We start from the raw sequence: 20119 nt of genomic DNA, 5'->3' as shown, positions 1-20119 counted from the left end.
AGTTTCCGTGCCGGGAATGGATTACTCCAGGTTAAAGTCGCTGCCAACCCCGCTATACACGCCTTTTGTTTTATGTGTTTAATCCGCTGTATTGTAATAAATAAAAAGAAAATCCGTCTTCGTCGCGGAGATAGAGAGTAGATGCATTCGCTTTGATGACGAAACCGGAAATCGTCACATGCTGTGGGCTGCTAGGGCTTCTGGGAAATTGAGGCCAATGGAAATGCATGGGGTGCAACGCCTCATTGAGACGAGTCTTGTGTGCGTCTTCCGGGTGCACCAAGATGGTGGATGATACGCTCGGATCACAACAAACCACGGGAGCTTTTTTTGCTGGATTTTCGCGGATTAAAAGCCCAAATAATTCAGCGTATGCTCTAAAGGTAATACAACAATCTCGGCAGTGAAGGGGGGGGGTTGATTAAAATGCGGGTTAAGCGTGTAAAACAGTCAAACTGTTAAATAATCTCCATATAGGGAGAACTTCCAGCGGCTGCAGATGGACCTGGCGGAGATGATCGTGTCCAGTCTGGAGAAGCGCGGCGCGGGGAGCGAGGGCTTCGACAAGAGGAACACCCTGTCCACCAAAGTGCGACGGCGGGAGACCAACAGCAGCCTGCCGGGGGACGGCCTGCCGGAGTACCTACACTTAGTCGTTAACAGTGAAACCCCCCCGAGTACCTACCTGTGACAACGTGCACGCATAGACATCAGTAGCCTACCTACCTGTGAGACACGTGCACACATAGACATCAGTACCTACCTGTGACACGTGCACACATAGACATCAACACAGTGAAACCCCCTGCGCTTTTACCCGTCTGTAAAACAACTGCCCTCTCCAGACCAACGAATGCAGCATTTACTACATGGTGAAAGAAATGCCCCGCCTCTCCTTTCCGCGCCATGCCGGAAGGCAGCATTCAGGATAATAGCCTTTTCTCCCAATAAGTCTCCTGAACTTGAACGCAGCATTTTGGCATTGAACTAATTTGTTTTTTAGAAGTCGTACATATACCGCATCTCCAGTAGATAGAAGAGTGCAGGGTTGCGCCCCGGGAAATAGCTGATCTACAAGCTCTCAACGCGTCACAGCGCGATGCTTGTAGATCTGCTTGTAAGATGTTAGTTAGTTAGTTAGTTTCATTTATTGTCCACGTGTGGAAATTCGTCTTCGGTCTCAAACAGTAAAAAAACAAACGGTTACAACAACAGCAACGACACTTAACACAATTATTTTCTCATGGCAAAAAAGTGCAGGACAACAGTGGCAGATACATTGGAAAACAAACAAATCTAGCGAGACATGGTATCATTTAGTGCCTTAATGGCATTTGGTATGAAATAATTTTTAAAAGATCTGCTATGATGCGACATATTCCTCTTGACAACGTGCCTTACAGGGGGCTCTCTTTTTGTATGTCTTCACATTAGGTTCTGCAGACTGCCTGTTAATTTAAAGAATGTAACCAAATTATTTACCATGTAAATAGATACTTCTACTGTATGACTGAGTAAACCTACAGTATATCAAACCAAATGCCATAATACAGTATATATATATCAGACTGGAGAATATTTCTCTTTCCTAAGAAGAATAATAAGCCTAGTCTCCTTGTAAAGTCATTTGTGTGTTCTTGTGATTGTTTTCATTTTGTGTGAGGTGCATATTTACACTTGCAGTATATATAGACTGATATATATTTTTAAAAGTTTCACAGATACAGTATGTATATACATATACGTAAATGTAAAATAAATAAATAATAATAATAATAAAATGTGTGTGAGGTACATATTTATGCTCCAAAGTTACCAACCGTGTCATCTTCTTTATTGTCTCCACCAGGCCGAAGGCATGGGGGGAGAGTATGTTTTGCACTCCGTCCGTCCGTGTGTGTGTGTGTGTGTCCGTGAGCAGCTAATCTCGGCCAATCTCGGTCGATGCCAAATTTTGCACACACACTCCCTGGATGCCAACGATGAACCTCTGCCCCAAACTTTCCAGAACGGCCTGTTATAGCGCCACCAGGAGGCCGCTTTGTGCAAAACAAGTTTTTGCACAGTACACCTACAGATTTTGTCCAAACATCACGCAAATTGGTACACAGTCTCTCTAGAGCCATTCAACGAAACGGGTCTTTCAGATTTCTCAGACTCCATCCTGATTGGTTAAGATTGGCAAAGTTCACAGGAGTGCTCAGTTTCAAACAAAATGCTGCAAATCATGAACACATCGCGTGATTTCCGTGAAATTGTGCACGCACATTCCCACTAGGCCGAGGAAGAAATGCCACATGAACAATTTCAACTCAGCCTCAAGGTGGCGCTATAACTGGCCGAAAAGTGTTTTTACCTCTAACTGCATGGATCTGTGGATAATTTACTTTTGTTGCCCTTTTATCCAACCACCAGATGAAGGCAAGCTGCAATGTCCTAAATTCCTATCCTGGTGGAGACCTGTGCCCAGAAGGGCACTTTTTCTAGTTACCTTTGTCACGACTTACAGATTAATAATATATTCTGATTTTGCACAAACACAAACAGCCAATCTCTGAAGCTGGTAAAAAACAGATTAAATAGTACATACTGTACATGAACAAAATTCCATGTCAAGAGATCATGAATATGGATTAATAACATGATTGGAGGAGTACCAGCTGGCCTAGCGGTCCAGGCACATCATGCCACATATATAGGCTCTGGCCTGACGGCACGTCACGCGTTCGAGTCCCGTTCATGACGACCTTTTGCTGCATAGCCTCCTTAACCCTTTTTTGGGTCGGGAACCCCTTTTGGTGTTAGCATCATGCTATGCTTTAGCTATTGAAAAATAGCAGATCTACAAGCTCATAGCGTGCCACCAAGTGGCGCGCTACGAGCTTGTAGGTCTGCTATTTTATTTATTTATCGAAGAACGACTGACATAGAAACATAGCTCTTTCAGAAAACTGTCAGGATGTAGAAGACATTTTTAGAATCTGATCTCAGGTCAAATGGGTTAAACTCTGAAAGCGTACAAATGGAACCAAAATGGACGTGCACCAACTCAAGGACCCTTTGAGACCCACTGGTGTAGCAGAGAGTTTCCAGTGGGCCAACGTGCACACAATAGCAGCAGCAGCACCCTGTCTCTGTGAAGCACTGTTGTTTTTGGCAGCAAGTCTTTGGACTGAAACTTCATTTAGTTTTAGTCACTTTTTTTTTTTTTTTTTTTTTTTTTTTTTGCGGCTTACGCCTTTTATTGATTTTTGAAGGGACAGACAGTAGGCTGACAGGAAACGGGAGAGAGATGGGGGGATGACATGCAGTAAAGGCCGTGTCGGGTCCGGGAGTCGAACCCGCGGCACACTGCGACTGGATTACCAGTCCGGTGCCCAGACCGTTACGCTACGGCCTGGGCCGTTTTAGTCACATTTTACTCACCTGGAAATGTCTTAGTCTAGCTTTAGTCGACTAAATGTCATAAGATTTTAGTCGACTAAGTCTACAGGTGATTAAATCTATAGCCGATCTACAGGCTTGTAGATCAGCTATTTTCAGCATGCAACCAAGAGTAAAATTACTTATACTGGATCTCTTGTCCACTAGTCCCTTCCTAACATTTTAGTCTAGTTTTTATTTGTCAACGAAATTGTCAGTATTTTTAGTCTTAGTTTTAGTCATCATAGCTTAGTTTTCATTTAGTTTCCATTCGTTTTTGTCAGTGGAAAAAGGTAGTCGACGAACATCTTTCACTGCTGTGAAGGAAGGCCCCAGTTATGCTGTGCATAATCGACTGAAATAATGTCATTTAAGTCATATAGTCCCCTTTTCATGATTTTTCCACCGGTTGTAGCAGTTCAAAGGGCATTCAGGTGAGGTGACTATATGCTAACATTGCAACACCGGCATTGTTCATATACAGTAGTTTACTCATTAATCTTCATCACTACAGAAATGCAGACCACCACCACATTATATCAACGTTACCATTGTGAAGGAAACTGCAACGGTGAGTGAATCAAGTGGTTACATTTCAATAGATAATGTTTTATCATGATGTACTGTATGATTATTTATTTAGTCCTGATTCAGTCATTGAACACTCACATGGCCTAGCTGCATGCTTCTGTCCTGTCTCATTGGATTTAGATAAAAAGCCTACGGTTCTACCTGCAGCCACTGACAGATCCTCCAGATCACTGCTGTTGTGTTGGAGAGAGAGGTTTGTGTTTGTGGACGAAAGACCATTTTCTATCTCTGTTCCAGGATTATTCTCAAGCCTCCCCAAGAATCAAAATGGTATGTTTGACTGCATGCCTTGAGGTTTTTTATTTGTTTTACATCGTCACATAGAGAGAGACTGATTTCAATCGATTGTAAAAACGTATTATTTACTGTAAAAACATAGTAAGTGTGTGTGTGGTGTTGTGTGGTGTGTGTGTGTGTGTGTGTGTGGTGTGGTGTGGTGTGCATGCGTGCGTGTTTGCATTGTAAAGGCTACTGCATTGATCACTGTCTCTGTCAGATATTATATTAATTACTGAATAAACTTTACACTGCAATATCCTACTGTATGTGTTTAATATCCTACTGTATGTGTTTTTCAGGAACTTGAATTGAAGAATGTGGCCCTGAAGGCTGGAGACCAGCTGAAAGTGACGGGACAGATTTTACACGATGCCAGCAGGTAAAGCTACTGTATATGCAATTAAAATACATTGAGAAATTATTTACCTAGAAAAGGTTATACTCTTCTAAAAAAGGATTGTGGTTTGAAGCAGCAATGGTATAATATGAGCCACGTGTAAATTCAGAAGATTATTTGTGAGTTATTAAAAACTCAAAACAATGAACATTATACGAATACTGGATGACTCGCCCCGTTGCGTGCCCGTTTTCCCTCCCGGACTTTTCCCCAGTGAGGGGGATAACTTTGTAATATGCTATTGGCTGTTTGTATTCTTTTTGGAAAAATATAAAAAGATACTCCTGTGGAAAGGCTATATTATTTGACTTATATTGACCCTATAAACAATTTAGTATTATTTAGTATATGTAAGGTTTTGCCCCCTCAAATGGTACCTCGTCAGATAATCCCCACATATCCTACAACAACTTCTGTGAACAGACTTCACTGTAGTAGCTTTTCATAAATTATATTTGTACTTAGGCTGTTCTGCTGTCATGAAAGTTTATAGTTAGAGAAATTCAAAGTCCAGCCGTCTGCTGTCCAGCCTCTCCCACCCCTCACTGGGGAAAATTCTGGGAGGAAAACAGAAACGGGGCGAGTCATCTTGTTACCCATTATACTGTTGATGTATATATCATTGATTCATGTTCAACACCACCTATATTCCTCTTTTCAAATAACTTGCGATTTTCAGATAAATGACACCTTTAATTCAGTTTCAGCATCAACCTGGGCTGGGATGCAGAGGACCTGGCGCTGCACTTTAACCCTCGATTCCATGACGACCAGGACGGATCCGTGCTCGTGTGCAACTCCATGATGGAAGGTTTCTGGGGTGAAGAGGAGAGGCAACACAACCCTTTACAGAGGGGCTCTGACGTGAAGGTGAGACAATATATATTATGGTTACACAGAAGATAATGTTTTCACAATTAAAGTGGTTATATTAGGCCTATCCTTCTAGATTTTTGTTTGTTTAATTTTTTTTGTACTTTTTATGTTTTGTATGCGTCGCCGACGCCGTCTATGGAGTTAACATTACTCTAATAGACCCCCAGGTGTAATAGAATATTCAAGGGTAGGGTAGGTACCCTCACAAAACCCATGCAGTAATCCTGGTCACTAAACTGCCTCCCCCCTGGCCCCCTTCTCAATCGAAAATACACAATGTTTGTGACATCATAATCCTTTAATTCAAATCATGGATACTGACTACCGAGCTCAATTTGTTGTACTCCATACTGTATGTATCATAATGTTTGTCTTTCTTCTAGTTTGTGGTGAAGATGACTGGAGACACGTTTACAGTGGAGCTCCCTGGTGGAGAGGAGGTTCACTTCTGTAACTGTGACATCAGGGACGTCATGAGCTACGTCAGCGTGAAAGGAGACTTCAGACTCAAATCTTTCAAAATCTGCTAGGATAGAAAACTACTTCCAACCATGTCTAAAGCCTACTGTGTGATTTCTGGATTATAATAATGATTGATAAAGTGAAATTAAACAGTTCTGTAAACTTCGAAGAGAAGTGTGTGTCCTTTGACTTTGAAATATTTGGCTTCATTTGTACATTCATTTGGAGCCTCATGGACGTTTATACCGTTTTATTAACCTTATTATTAAGTACAAATATATGTTAGATTAGATAATATTCCATAGGCCTACATGACAAGAAACTGTGAGAAGTCACAATAATCTAGAGGATAAACAACTGAATTAATAGTTTGGGCGGTGAGATGTGAAAGGTTTTTGGAATGCTTATTTGTCTCTGCTGCTGAGAGAATTGTTTTACTTGTTTGTGACCCGAAGTCGAGTTTGTATAGTCTGCCTTTTATTTTCTTATACTCTTTGGACAAATTTTACTTGTCTCCGCCAGGCCGAAGGCGTGTGTGTGTGTGTGTGTGTGACGTGTGTGTGTGCGCGCGTGCGTGCGTGCGTGCTGTAGGTGGAAGAGCAAAAAGTTTGTTTTGAAGAAAACAAACTTTGTGCGTACTTGTGTAACTATGACAACATAACAATAAAGAAACACTCAAATATGGAGTGTGTTGTCTAATCTCAATGCGTCGTCATCAGTATAGGCTCCATAAATGAGAACAAAAAGTATACATGGTCCATATATAGTCATGTGCATATTATTATTATATTAAAGTATACATGGTCCATATATAGTCATGTGCATATTATGGGAGCGACATGACAACTCCATATATATTTACTCACTCTAAACCGTTTAAAGTTTGTTTATTTAATAAAGAAAAAATAGATATAAGAGTTACTATTGATGTAGAAGTGATTGTTTGTTCTCTCGTCACATGATTTAACCCATTCTGGACGGGAACCCCTTTTGGTGTTTTAACTAAGCGTTATTTTATACTTTAGCTATTGAAAAATAGCAGATCTACAAGCTCATAGCGCGCCACCGAGTGGAGCACTACGAGCTTGTAGGTCTGCTATTTTTTTTTTAATCGTGAAAATGCCCCACAAATCTTTGAATATATATATTCTTACGTTCTTAGCTTACGCATGATTCATGATAACTACTTTTTAATGATGTATTGCCATGCTTTTGTGTTCTTGCTTAATGTATAAATCGCTCTGGATTAAGAGCGTCTGATAAATGGGAGGCATACTTTGGTCCGACGGAGCATTGGTCCGACTCAGGGTTATAGGTTATAGGCACATCAGGCCACATATATAAGGCTCTGGCCTGACGGCACGTCACGCGTTCGAGTCCCGTTCATGACGACCTTTTGCTGCATGGCCTCCTTAACCCTTTTTTGGGGCGGGGGAACCCCTTTTGGTGTTAGCATCATGCTATGCTTTAGCTATTGAAAAATAGCAGATCTACAAGCTCATAGCGCGCCACCGAGTGGCGCGCTATGAGCTTGTAGGTCTGCTATTTATTTATTTTTCTCGATGAACGACTGACATAGAAACATAGCTCTTTCAGAAAACTGTCAGGATGTAGAAGACATTTTTAGAATCTGATCTCAGGTCAAATGGGTTAAACTCTGAAAGCGTACAAATGGAACCAAAATGGACGTGCACCAACTCAAGGACACTTTGAGACCCACTGGTGTAGCAGAGAGTTTCCAGTGGGCCAACGTGCACACAATAGCAGCAGCAGCACCCTGTCTCTGTGAAGCAGTGTTGTTTTTGGCAGCAAGTCTTTGGACTGAAACTTCATTTAGTTTTAGTCACATTTTACTCACCTGGAAATGTCTTAGTCTAGCTTTAGTCGACTAAATGTCGTAAGATTTTAGTCGACTAAGTCTACAGGTGATTAAATCTATAGCCGATCTACAAGCTTGTAGATCAGCAATTTTCAGCATGCAACCAAGAGTAAAATGACTTATACTGGATCTCTTGTCCACTAGTCCCTTCCTAACATTTTAGTCTAGTTTTTATTTGTCAACGAAATTGTCAGTATTTTTAGTCTTAGTTTTAGTCATCATAGCTTAGTTTTCATTTAGTTTCCATTCGTTTTTGTCAGTGGAAAAAGGTAGTCGACGAACATCTTTCACTCCCGTGAAGGAAGGCCCCAGTTATGCTGTGCATAATCGACTGAAATAATGTCATTTAAGTCATATAGTCCCCTTTTCATGATTTTCCCAACGGTTGTAGCAGTTCAAAGGGCATTCAGGTGAGGTGACTATATGCTAACATTGCAACACCGGCATTGTTCATATACAGTAGTTTACTCATTAATCTTCATCACTACAGAAATGCAGACCACCACCACATTATATCAACGTTACCATTGTGAAGGAAACTGCAACGGTGAGTGAATCAAGTGGTTACATTTCAATAGATAATGTTTTATCATGATGTACTGTATGATTATTTATTTAGTCCTGATTCAGTCATTGAACACTCACATGGCCTAGCTGCATGCTTCTGTCCTGTCTCATTGGATTTAGATAAAAAGCCTACGGTTCTACCTGCAGCCACTGACAGATCCTCCAGATCACTGCTGTTGTGTTGGAGAGAGAGGTTTGTGTTTGTGGACGAAAGACCATTTTCTATCTCTGTTCCAGGATTATTCTCAAGCCTCCCCAAGAATCAAAATGGTATGTTTGACTGCCTTGAGGTTTTTTATTTGTTTTACATCGTCACATAGAGAGACTGATTTCAATCGATTGTAAAAACGTATTATTTACTGTAAAAACATAGTAAGTGTGTGTGTGGTGTGTGGTGTGTGTGTGTGTGTGTGGTGTGTGTGTGTGTGTGTGTGTGGTGTGGTGTGGTGTGCATGCGTGCGTGTTTGCATTGTAAAGGCTACTGCATTGATCACAGTGTCTGTCAGATATTATATTAATTACTGAATAAACTTTACACTGCAATATCCTACTGTATGTGTTTAATATCCTACTGTATGTGTTTTTCAGGAACTTGAATTGAAGAATGTGGCCCTGAAGGCTGGAGACCAGCTGAAAGTGAGGGGACAGATTTTACACGATGCCAGCAGGTAAAGCTACTGTATATGCAATTAAAATACATTGAGAAATTATTTACCAAGAAAAGGTTATACTCTTCTAAAAAAGGATTGTGGTTTGAAGCAGCAATGGTATAATATGAGCCACGTGTAAATTCAGAAGACTATTTGTTAGTTATAAAAAACTCAAAACAATGAACATTATACGAATACTGGATGACTCGCCCTGGTGCTTGCCCGTTTTCCCTCCCAGACTTTTCACCAGTGAGGGGGATAACTTTGTAATATGCTATTGGCTGTTTGTATTCTTTTTGGAAAAATATAAAAAGATACTCCTGTGGAAAGGCTATATTATTTGACTTATATTGACCCTATAAACAATTTAGTATTATTTAGTATATGTAAGGTTTTGCCCCCTCAAATGGTACCTCGTCAGATAATCCCCACATATCCTACAACAACTTCTGTGAACAGACTTCACTGTAGTAGCTTTTCATAAATTATATTTGTACTTAGGCTGTCTGCTGTCATGAAAGTTTATAGTTAGAGAAATTCAAAGTCCAGCCGTCTGCTGTCCAGCCTCTCCCACCCCTCACTGGGGAAAATTCTGGGAGGAAAACAGAAACGGGGCGAGTCATCTTGTTACCCATTATACTGTTGATATCATTGATTCATGTTCAACACCACCTATATTCCTCTTTTCAAATAACTTGCGATTTTCAGATAAATGACACCTTTAATTCAGTTTCAGCATCAACCTGGGCTGGGATGCAGAGGACCTGGCGCTGCACTTTAACCCTCGATTCCATGACGACCAGGACGGATCCGTGCTCGTGTGCAACTCCATGATGGAAGGTTGCTGGGGTGAAGAGGAGAGGCAACACAACCCTTTACAGAGGGGCTCTGACGTGAAGGTGAGACAATATATATTATGGTTACACAGAAGATAATGTTTTCACAATTAAAGTGGTTATATTAGGCCTATCCTTCTAGATTTTTGTTTGTTTAATTTCTTTTGTACTTTTTATGTTTTGTATGCGTCGCCGTCTATGGAGTTAACATTACTCTAATAGACCCCCAGGTGTAATATAATATTCAAGGGTAGGGTAGGTACCCTTACAAAACCCATGCAGTAATCCTGGTCACTAAACTGCCTCCCCCCTGGCCCCCTTCTCAATCGAAAATACACAATTTTTGTGACATCATAATCCTTTAATTCAAATCATGGATACTGACTACCGAGCTCAATTTGTTGTACTCCATACTGTACGTATCATAATGTTTGTCTTTCTTCTAGTTTGTGGTGAAGATGACTGGAGACACGTTTACAGTGGAGCTCCCTGGTGGAGAGGAGGTTCACTTCTGTAACTGTGACATCAGGGACGTCATGAGCTACGTCAGCGTGAAAGGAGACTTCAGACTCAAATCTTTCAAAATCTGCTAGGATAGAAAACTACTTCCAACCATGTCTAAAGCCCACTGTGTGATTTCTGGATTATAATAATGATTGATAAAGTGAAATTAAACAGTTCTGTAAACTTCGAAGAGAAGTGTGTGTCCTTTGACTTTGAAATTTGGCTTCATTTGTACATTCATTTGGAGCCTCATGGACGTTTATACCGTTTTATTAACCTTATTATTAAGTACAAATATATGTTAGATTAGATAATATTCCATAGGCCTACATGACAAGAAACTGTGAGAAGTCACAATAATCTAGAGGATAAATAACTGAATTAATAGTTTGGGTGGTGAGATGTGAAAGGTTTTTGGAATGCTTATTTGTCTCTGCTGCTGAGAGAATAGTTTTACTTGTTTGTGACCCGAAGTCGAGTTTGTATAGTCTGCCTTTTATTTTCTTATACTCTTTGGACAAATTCTACTTGTCTCCGCCAGGCCGAAGGCGTGTGTGTGTGTGTGTGTGTGTGTGTGTGTGTGTGACGTGTGTGTGTGTGTGCGCGCGTGCGTGCGTGCGTGCGTGCGTGCGTGCTGTAGGTGGAAGAGCAAAAAGTTTGTTTTGAAGAAAACAAACTTTGTGCGTACTTGTGTAACTATGACAACATAACAATAAAGAAACACTCAAATATGGAGTGTGTTGTCTAATCTCAATGCGTCGTCATCAGTATAGGCTCCATAAATGAGAACAAAAAGTATACATGGTCCATATATAGTCATGTGCATATTATTATTATATTAAAGTATACATGGTCCATATATAGTCATGTGCATATTATGGGAGCGACATGACAACTCCATATATATTTACTCACTCTAAACCGTTTAAAGTTTGTTTATTTAATAAAGATATAAGAGTTACTATGTAGAAGTGATTGTTTGTTCTCTCGTCACATGATTTAACCCATTCTGGACGGGAACCCCTTTTGGTGTTTTAACTAAGCGTTATTTTATACTTTAGCTATTGAAAAATAGCAGATCTACAAGCTCATAGCGCGCCACCGAGTGGCGCACTACGAGCTTGTAGGTCTGCTATTTTTTTTTTTATCGTGAAAATGCCCCACAAATCTTTTAATATATATATTCTTACGTTCTTAGCTTACGCATGATTCATGATAACTACTTTTTAATGATGTATTGCCATGCTTTTGTGTTCTTGCTTAATGTATAAATCGCTCTGGATTAAGAGCGTCTGATAAATGGGAGGCATACTTTGGTCCGACGGAGCATTGGTCCGACTCAGGGTTATAGGTTATAGGCACATCAGGCCACATATATAAGGCTCTGGCCTGACGGCACGTCACGCGTTCGAGTCCCGTTCATGACGACCTTTTGCTGCATGGCCTCCTTAACCCTTTTTTGGGTCGGGAACCCCTTTTGGTGTTAGCATCATGCTATGCTTTAGCTATTGAAAAATAGCTGATCTACAAGCTCATAGCGTGCCACCAAGTGGCGCGCTACGAGCTTGTAGGTCTGCTATTTTATTTATTTATCGAAGAACGACTGACATAGAAACATAGCTCTTTCAGAAAACTGTCAGGATGTAGAAGACATTTTTAGAATCTGATCTCAGGTCAAATGGGTTAAACTCTGAAAGCGTACAAATGGAACCAAAATGGACGTGCACCAACTCAAGGACACTTTGAGACCAGGGGGGCAGTCAGCCAGATATTTCGTGAAGCCTCATTTGAAATCGGTAGTTCATATAATGGTCTGTTGTGGCGCTGGACTGGACCCAAAAAGCCCCATAGCTCCATAGAGGCCCATGTATTTTGGCCCAACTTCACCTAGACTGTATTACCTTAATAAACATGGTCATGAATACTTTCTTCTTCCAGTCACTAGTTTAAAGTCTCATTTCTAATGTCATAATATTCTTTTTGGAAAATTATGGTCCCATTAATTAAAAAAATGACCATAAAGAAAAAAAAACATCGCGTATGTTCTGAGGGGCGTGGCTACCGTTACAGTCTATGATCGGGATTCCCCTCCCACTCGAGTCAAAATAAAAACCAATGGAGAAGAAGGGGGGAAGTCCCGCCTCGTTGTCTGGGCAGCCAATGGCCAGCTGGTCCAAAACGGAGCCAGCCAATGGCCAGCTGGTACCAAACGGATCTAGAAAGATGGCGACTTACAGTGCAGGAATAACAGGCTTCATTTTACGTCCATGTTAGACCCGGCGAACGCTTTGTCCATATTTTTTACAGTCTATGTTTGAGACCCACTGGTGTAGCAGAGAGTTTCCAGTGGGCCAACGTGCACACAATAGCAGCAGCAGCACCCTGTCTCTGTGAAGCAGTGTTGTTTTTGGCAGCAAGTCTTTGGACTGAAACTTCATTTAGTTTTAGTCACATTTTAGTCACCTGGAAATGTCTTAGTCTAGCTTTAGTCGACTAAATGTCATAAGATTTTAGTCGACTAAATCTACAGGTGATTAAATCTATAGCCGATCTACAAGCTTGTAGATCAGCTATTTTCAGCATGCAACCAAGAGTAAAATGACTTATACTGGATCTCTTGTCCACTAGTCCCTTCCTAACATTTTAGTCTAGTTTTTATTTGTCAACGAAATTGTCAGAATTTTTAGTCTTAGTTTTAGTCATCATAGCTTAGTTTTCATTTAGTTTCCATTCGTTTTTGTCAGTGGAAAAAGGTAGTCGACGAACATCTTTCACTGCTGTGAAGGAAAGCCCCAGTTATGCTGTGCATAATCGACTGAAATAATGTCATTTAAGTCATATAGTCCCCTTTTCATGATTTTTCCACCGGTTGTAGCAGTTCAAAGGGCCTTCAGGTGAGGTGACTATATGCTAACATTGCAACACCGGCATTGTTCATATACAGTAGTTTACTCATTCATCTTCATCACTACAGAAATGCAGACCACCACCACATTATATCAACGTTACCATTGTGAAGGAAACTGCAACGGTGAGTGAATCAAGTGGTTACATTTCAATAGATAATGTTTTATCATGATGTACTGTATGATTATTTATTTAGTCCTGATTCAGTCATTGAACACTCACATGGCCTAGCTGCATGCTTCTGTCCTGTCTCATTGGATTTAGATAAAAAGCCTACGGTTCTACCTGCAGCCACTGACAGATCCTCCAGATCACTGCTGTTGTGTTGGAGAGAGAGTGTGTTTGTGGACGAAAGACCATTTTCTATCTCTGTTCCAGGATTATTCTCAAGCCTCCCCAAGAATCAAAATGGTATGTTTGACTGCATGCCTTGAGGTTTTTTATTTGTTTTACATCGTCACATAGAGAGAGACTGATTTCAATCGATTGTAAAAACGTATTATTTACTGTAAAAACATAGTAAGTGTGTGTGTGGTGTTGTGTGGTGTGTGTGTGTGTGTGTGTGGTGTGGTGTGGTGTGCATGCGTGCGTGTTTGCATTGTAAAGGCTACTGCATTGATCACAGTGTCTGTCAGATATTATATTAATTACTGAATAAACTTTACACTGCAATATCCTACTGTATGTGTTTAATATCCTACTGTATGTGTTTTTCAGGAACTTGAATTGAAGAATGTGGCCCTGAAGGCTGGCGACCAGCTGAAAGTGACGGGACAGATTTTACACGATGCCAGCAGGTAAAGCTACTGTATATGCAATTAAAATACATTGAGAAATTATTTACCTAGAAAAGGTTATACTCTTCTAAAAAAGGATTGTGGTTTGAAGCAGCAATGGTATAATATGAGCCACGTGTAAATTCAGAAGACTATTTGTGAGTTATTAAAAACTCAAAACAATGAACATTATACGAATACTGGATGACTCGCCCCGGTGCTTGCCCGTTTTCCCTCCCGGACTTTTCACCAGTGAGGGGGATAACTTTGTAATATGCTATTGGCTGTTTGTATTCTTTTTGGAAAAATATAAAAAGATACTCCTGTGGAAAGGCTATATTATTTGACTTATATTGACCCTATAAAAACAATTTAGTATTATTTAGTATTATGTAAGGTTTTGCCCACTCAAATGGTACCTCGTCAGATAATCCCCACATATCCTACAACAACTTCTGTGAACAGACTTTACTGTAGTAGCTTTTCATAAATTATATTTGTACTTAGGCTGTCTGCTGTCACGAAAGTTTATAGTTAGAGAAATTCAAAGTCCAGACGTCTGCTGTCCAGCCTCTCCCACCCCTCACTGGGGAAAATTCTGGGAGGAAAACAGAAACGGGGCGAGTCATCTTGTTACCCATTATACTGTTGATATCATTGATTCATGTTCAACACCACCTATATTCCTGACACCTTTAATTCAGTTTCAGCATCAACCTGGGCTGGGATGCAAAGGACCTGGCGCTGCACTTTAACCCTCGATTCCATGACGACCAGGACGGATCCGTGCTCGTGTTCAACTCACTGATGGAAGGTTGCTGGGGTTGTGAGTGGAGCCCCTCTGTAAAGGGTTGTCCTTTACAGAGGGGCTCTGAAGTGAAGGTGAGACAATATACTGTATATTATGGTTACACAGAAGATAATGTTTTCACAATTAAAGTGGTTATATTAGGCCTATCCTTCTAGATTTTTGTTTGTTTACATTTTTTGTACTTTTTATGTTTTGTATGCGTCGCCGTCTATGGAGTTAACATTACTCTAATAGACCCCCAGGTGTAATAGAATATTCAAGGGTAGGGTAGGTACCCTCACAAAAAACATGCAGTAATCCTGGTCACTAAACTGCCTCCTCCTGGCCAGCTGGGGCGCCTGATGGAGGGGAAAGGAACTGGTTGGAATAACGTGTTCCTTCCACGCGCTACGTCCAACCAGGGAAACTCCCCCCTGTCAGGTGTAAAAGGAGCAACTTGGACACTCAGGCATGAAGGAAGCATGAGTTCAAGTCCGTTGCTCTCCCCTTGTCCCCCATATATGGGGACTAGGTTGGTGGAGGGTGTGTAGAGCCCAGGATCACATTAGATGATTGACACAGGGGTGAAAAATGGGTTACAAAATCGTGGGATAAAAAAAATATTAAAAAAAATATATATATATTCAAATATGTCTTCCTTGTGTAATTTTGTTTTCTTCCTTAAAGCAGAAAGCCAAAGTCAAAAGGCTCAATCGAAAATACACAATGTTTGTGACATCATAATCCTTTAATTCAAATCATGGATACTAACTTCCGAGCTCAATTTGTTGTACTCCATACTGTACGTATCTTAATGTTTGTCTTTCTTCTAGATTGTGGTGAAGATACACGTGAAGAGAAGAGACACGTTTACAGTGGAGCTCCCTGGTGGAGAGGAGGTTCACTTCTATAACCGTCATGGCAACAGGGACGTCATGAGCTACGTCAGCGTGAAAGGAGACTTCAGACTCAAATCTTTCAAAATCTATAGAAATCTATAGAAAACTACTTCCAACCATGTCTAAAGCCCACTGTGTGATTTCTGTATTATAATAATGATTGATAAAGTGACATTAAACAGTTCTGTAAACTTCGAAGAGAAGTGTGTGTCCTTTGACTTTGAAATTTGGCTTCATTTGTACATTCAGCCTCATGGACGTAGAAATCTTTATACCGTTTTATATATACTGTAAGTACAAATATATGTTAGATTAGATAATATTAGATAGATTGATAGATAGATTAGATAATATTCCATACATGACATGACAAGAAACTGTGAGAAGTCACAATAATCTTTAGAGGATAAACAACTGAATTAATAGTTTGGGCGGTGAGATATGAAAGGTTTTTGGAATGCTTATTTGTCTCTGCTGCTGAGAGAATAGTTTTACTTGTTTGTGACCCGAAGTCGAGTTTGTAACTAGTCTGCCTTTTACTTTCTTATACTCTTTGGACAAATTCTACTTTAACTTTTTGTCTCCGCCAGGCCGAAGGCGTGTGTGTGTGTGTGACGTGTGTGTGTGTGACGTGTGTGTGTGTGTGCGTGCCTGCGTGCGTGCGTGCGTGCTGTAGGTGGAAGAGCAAAAAGTTTGTTTTGAAGAAAACAAACTTTGTGCGTACTTGTGTAACTATGACAACATAACAATAAAGAAACACTCAAATATGGAGTGTGTTGTCTAATCTCAATGAGTCGTCATCAGTATAGGCTCCATAAATGAGCACAAAAAGTATATGGTCCATATATAGTCATGTGCATATTATGGGAGCGACATGACAACTCCATATATATTTACTCACTAAACTGTTTAAAGTTTGTTTATTTAATAAAGATATAAGAGTTACTATTGATGTAGAAGTGATTGTTTGTTCTCTCGTCACATGATTTAACCCATTCTGGACGGGAACCCCTTTTGGTGTTTTAACTAAGCGTTATTTTATACTTTAGCTATTGAAAAATAGCAGATCTACAAGCTCATAGCGCGCCACCGAGTGGCGCACTACGAGCTTGTATAGGTCTGCTATTTTTGAAAAAATCGTGAAAATGCGCCACAAATCTTTGAATATATATTCTTATGTTCTTAGCTTACGCATTATTCATGATAACTACTTTTTAATGTATATGATGTATTGCCATGCTTTTGTGTTCTTGCTTAATGTATAAATCGCTCTGGATTAAGAGCGTCTGATAAATGGGAGGCATAGTTTGGTCCGACGGAGCATTGGTCCGACTCGGGGTTATAGGTTTAGGTGTGCTGCCCCGTGCTCATGGTTATGCTTAGGGTGAGGGTTTGGGGTTATAGGTTTAGGTGTGCTGCCCCGTGCTCGTGGTTATGCTTAGGGTGAGGGTTTGGGGTTAGGTTTCGGTGTGCTGCCCCGTGCTCGCGGTTATGGTCAGGGTGAGGGTTTGGGGTTAGGTTTAGGTGTGCTGCCCCGTGCTCGCGGTTATGGTCAGGGTGAGGGTTTGGGGTTAGGTTTAGGTGTGCTGCCCCGTGCTCGCGGTTATGGTTAGGGTGAGGGTTTGGGGTAGGTAGTCGATGGGACCAATGGATCGGACCTATGCCCCGTCGGACAAAAGGCATGCACTCCTTTTATTTATTTTTTGTCATCAAAGTTTTTTAATGATTTTCAATAAAGCATACAAAATCCACATGACTTACACAAAAGAAAAAGACAAGAAAAAACAAACTAAAAACAAAACACAACTACGTAGCAGTCAAAAAAAAAGGAAAACCCCTGGACAACACCCCTCCACACTCGTGGTTATATCATATGTAATGTACAAATACAAAATGTTACTACAACAATCCTTTGATAAAAGTAGTCCTCATGGAACTTCCCTTTGACGTTATTCCTCCTGGCAATTGAGTATTCAAAGGATGCCGTTTCAGTCATAAGTTGGGTCCAGTCTGTGATCTCTGGCGTAGCAGAGCTCTTCCAGTTTCTCAGTATATCAACCTAGCTGCAGTAATAAGGCCTGCGGTCACCAATGCATGTTTGTGCCTTGGTGAAAAGGCATGCACTCCTGATAAATGCCTACATTTGTAATTGTGCCAAAGTCTGCTATATTGTTTGTCCACAGTAAGCTGAATTATAAAACGTGTGAATGGAGTTTCTAGGTGAAAGTGATATTTTTGATACAAAATCTGCCACTGACCCCCGTTATACATTTCTCAAATTTGGAAGCACTATATATTTCTAAAACTATGTGAAACAATAAGAATCATTTTCAGGCAAACATGTCCACCGTAAGATGTTTTTAAAGTTTCAAAGGAGTTTTCTATGTGTAAGTATGTGGGAGGTACCTTAGTAGGCCTAGAATTGGCTTGTCTAATCTGAATCCAACATTATATAAAACATATATTTAAAAAATATATATTGTTTGTTCAATTTTAATTCATGAATGTATTTTGCTTATAGATACATTTTAAAACGATTATAAACAATATCAAACGTTAAAAGTTAAGTCATATAGGCCTTCAATGCAGCCAGATAACGTCAGTCAGTCAATATTTTTTTTGAAAAAAAAAATAGACTGTGTGTGTGTGTGTGTGTGTGTGTGTGTGTGTGTGTGTGTGTGTGTGTGTGTGTGTGTGTGTGTGTGTGTGTGTGTGTGTGTGTGTGTGTGTGTGTGTGTGTGCGTGTGTGTGTGTGTGTGTGTGTGCGTGCCTTCGTGCGCGTATGCGTGCGTCTTTGCAGTAGGGGTTCTGAGCGTGGGGGGGGGGGGTTGTCTTGAGCTGCGGTGGGATCCATAATAACGCACGTGCGTAAGTCATCAGGTCGTGCGCGCCACCTCTTGGTCACACCACCACACACACACAGTCACTGACACGCCCAAACAAGCACGCTGCTAGTGTTTGTTACAATAAACAAGCCGTTTGTTTTAATATTAAACAACTCAGAATCTAACGTTCGTTGACATGAACATGGAGTTAATGAGAGTCGACAGTGTTTTTTACCAGGCTGTGAAAAACTAAACGAAAAACAGCTTCTACAAGTTCTTTCCAATCCTATATCTACCTATGACCTTTGGGATTCTTGTGTTGTTGCCTAAGGTTGCAAATAGCCTGTCTATACTTATACGGTTTTCACATAGAAGGTATTTTTCTAGTTTGAACTCTTGTTTGTATTCAACATATATGTCACATGATGTCATACTATTGAGTTCACTTTGCCACTTTTGCAAAAACTGGTCTTTCTTGTTCGACAAACCGCGGCTGACATTGAAACTAAATGTTTCAACAACAACGTGTCTAAAACCCAAAAAGAGAGAAGGCTACAACAAGATGGATGTCTGCTTGGGGTCCGTGTTGTTCACAGTAAACACAGTTTTAATGTTAAAGTCTCGGATGTGGTTGAGTTTCTACATGTTGGTGGTTCTGTGGAGCTGCAACACACCTGTGACAGGTAAGACTTTGTTTACATTTACTATATTTAGACTTTACTATACGGTCTGAAAACTATAGACCTTTTCAGGGTGTGGCTGTTTTAACAAGTCGTGTTGATTCGTCCCCAAACGGATTATTCGAACTGGACTTGAATTAATTCGCATCATAGTTTTTTTTTGTGAAACAAAAATTCGTTTTTTTGTTCCCGTGTGTGTGTGTGCGTGCGTGCGTGCGTGCGTGTATGTGTGTGTGTGTCTGTGAGACCCTTGTTTGTACAAGGGTTTCATATTTATTTATAAAGCTGTATTATTGTGTGACTGTCTCAGAGTCTTACAGACCTGTAAGGGTCCATTTGGTTCCATGGGTTTCACTCTCATAGTTACAGACCTGTAAGGGTCCATTTGGTTCCATTTGTACACTCGTACTGTATACATGCAGTTACAGACCCGTAAGGGTCCATTTGGTTCCATGTGTTTCACACTCAGAGTTACAGACCCGTAAGGGTCCATTTGGTTCCATGTTTTACACTCTCAGTCACAGACCCGTAAGGGTCCATTTGGATCCATGTGTGACACTCTCAGAGTCACAGACCCATAAGGGTCCATTTGGTTCCATTTGAATACTCAGTTACAGACCCGTAAGGGTCCATTTGGTACCATTTGAATACTCAGTTACAGATAAGGCCATATTGTGAGGTCCCTTTTCGTTCAGTTTCGTTCCCTCGTCATGGGCACTACACATCCAATGCATTTTTTCATAGATAATACCCTTCTGGACTTCTGGTTAAAAGTTCT

The 20119-nt window shown here is 40.5% G+C and overlaps 2 protein-coding genes across 2 annotated transcripts in view; both read left to right on the top strand.

The window, feature by feature from the left end:
- gucy2ca (guanylate cyclase 2Ca) overlaps positions 1–691 on the top strand; it is a gene marked incomplete at both ends in the record, with an annotated part of 47020 nt that extends 46329 nt beyond the window's left edge. Inside the window, one exon of the mRNA XM_083779172.1 lies at positions 478–691. Coding sequence (XP_083635298.1) covers positions 478–691 — 214 coding nt within the window. The remainder of the gene's footprint in view (positions 1–477) is intronic.
- A 2342-nt stretch (positions 692–3033) lies between these two features.
- Positions 3034–15938, top strand: LOC310868714 (32 kDa beta-galactoside-binding lectin-like; the record flags this gene model as incomplete). The annotated part of the gene is made up of 10 exons (XM_083779171.1): positions 3034–3102; positions 4593–4672; positions 5392–5560; positions 5950–6054; positions 9063–9142; positions 9855–10023; positions 10407–10511; positions 14089–14168; positions 14852–15029; positions 15771–15938. 10 exons carry the CDS (start codon positions 3034–3036, stop codon positions 15936–15938), a joined length of 1203 nt encoding a protein of 400 aa, XP_083635297.1.
- Positions 15939–20119: the final 4181 nt, after the last annotated feature.

Source organism: Protomyctophum parallelum (assembly GCF_964188405.1).
Source record: "Protomyctophum parallelum genome assembly, chromosome: 13".
NCBI classification, from domain to species: Eukaryota; Metazoa; Chordata; class Actinopteri; order Myctophiformes; family Myctophidae; genus Protomyctophum; species Protomyctophum parallelum.
Note: the sequence above shows the minus strand (reverse complement) of the source record. Positions and strands in the feature narration are given on the sequence as shown.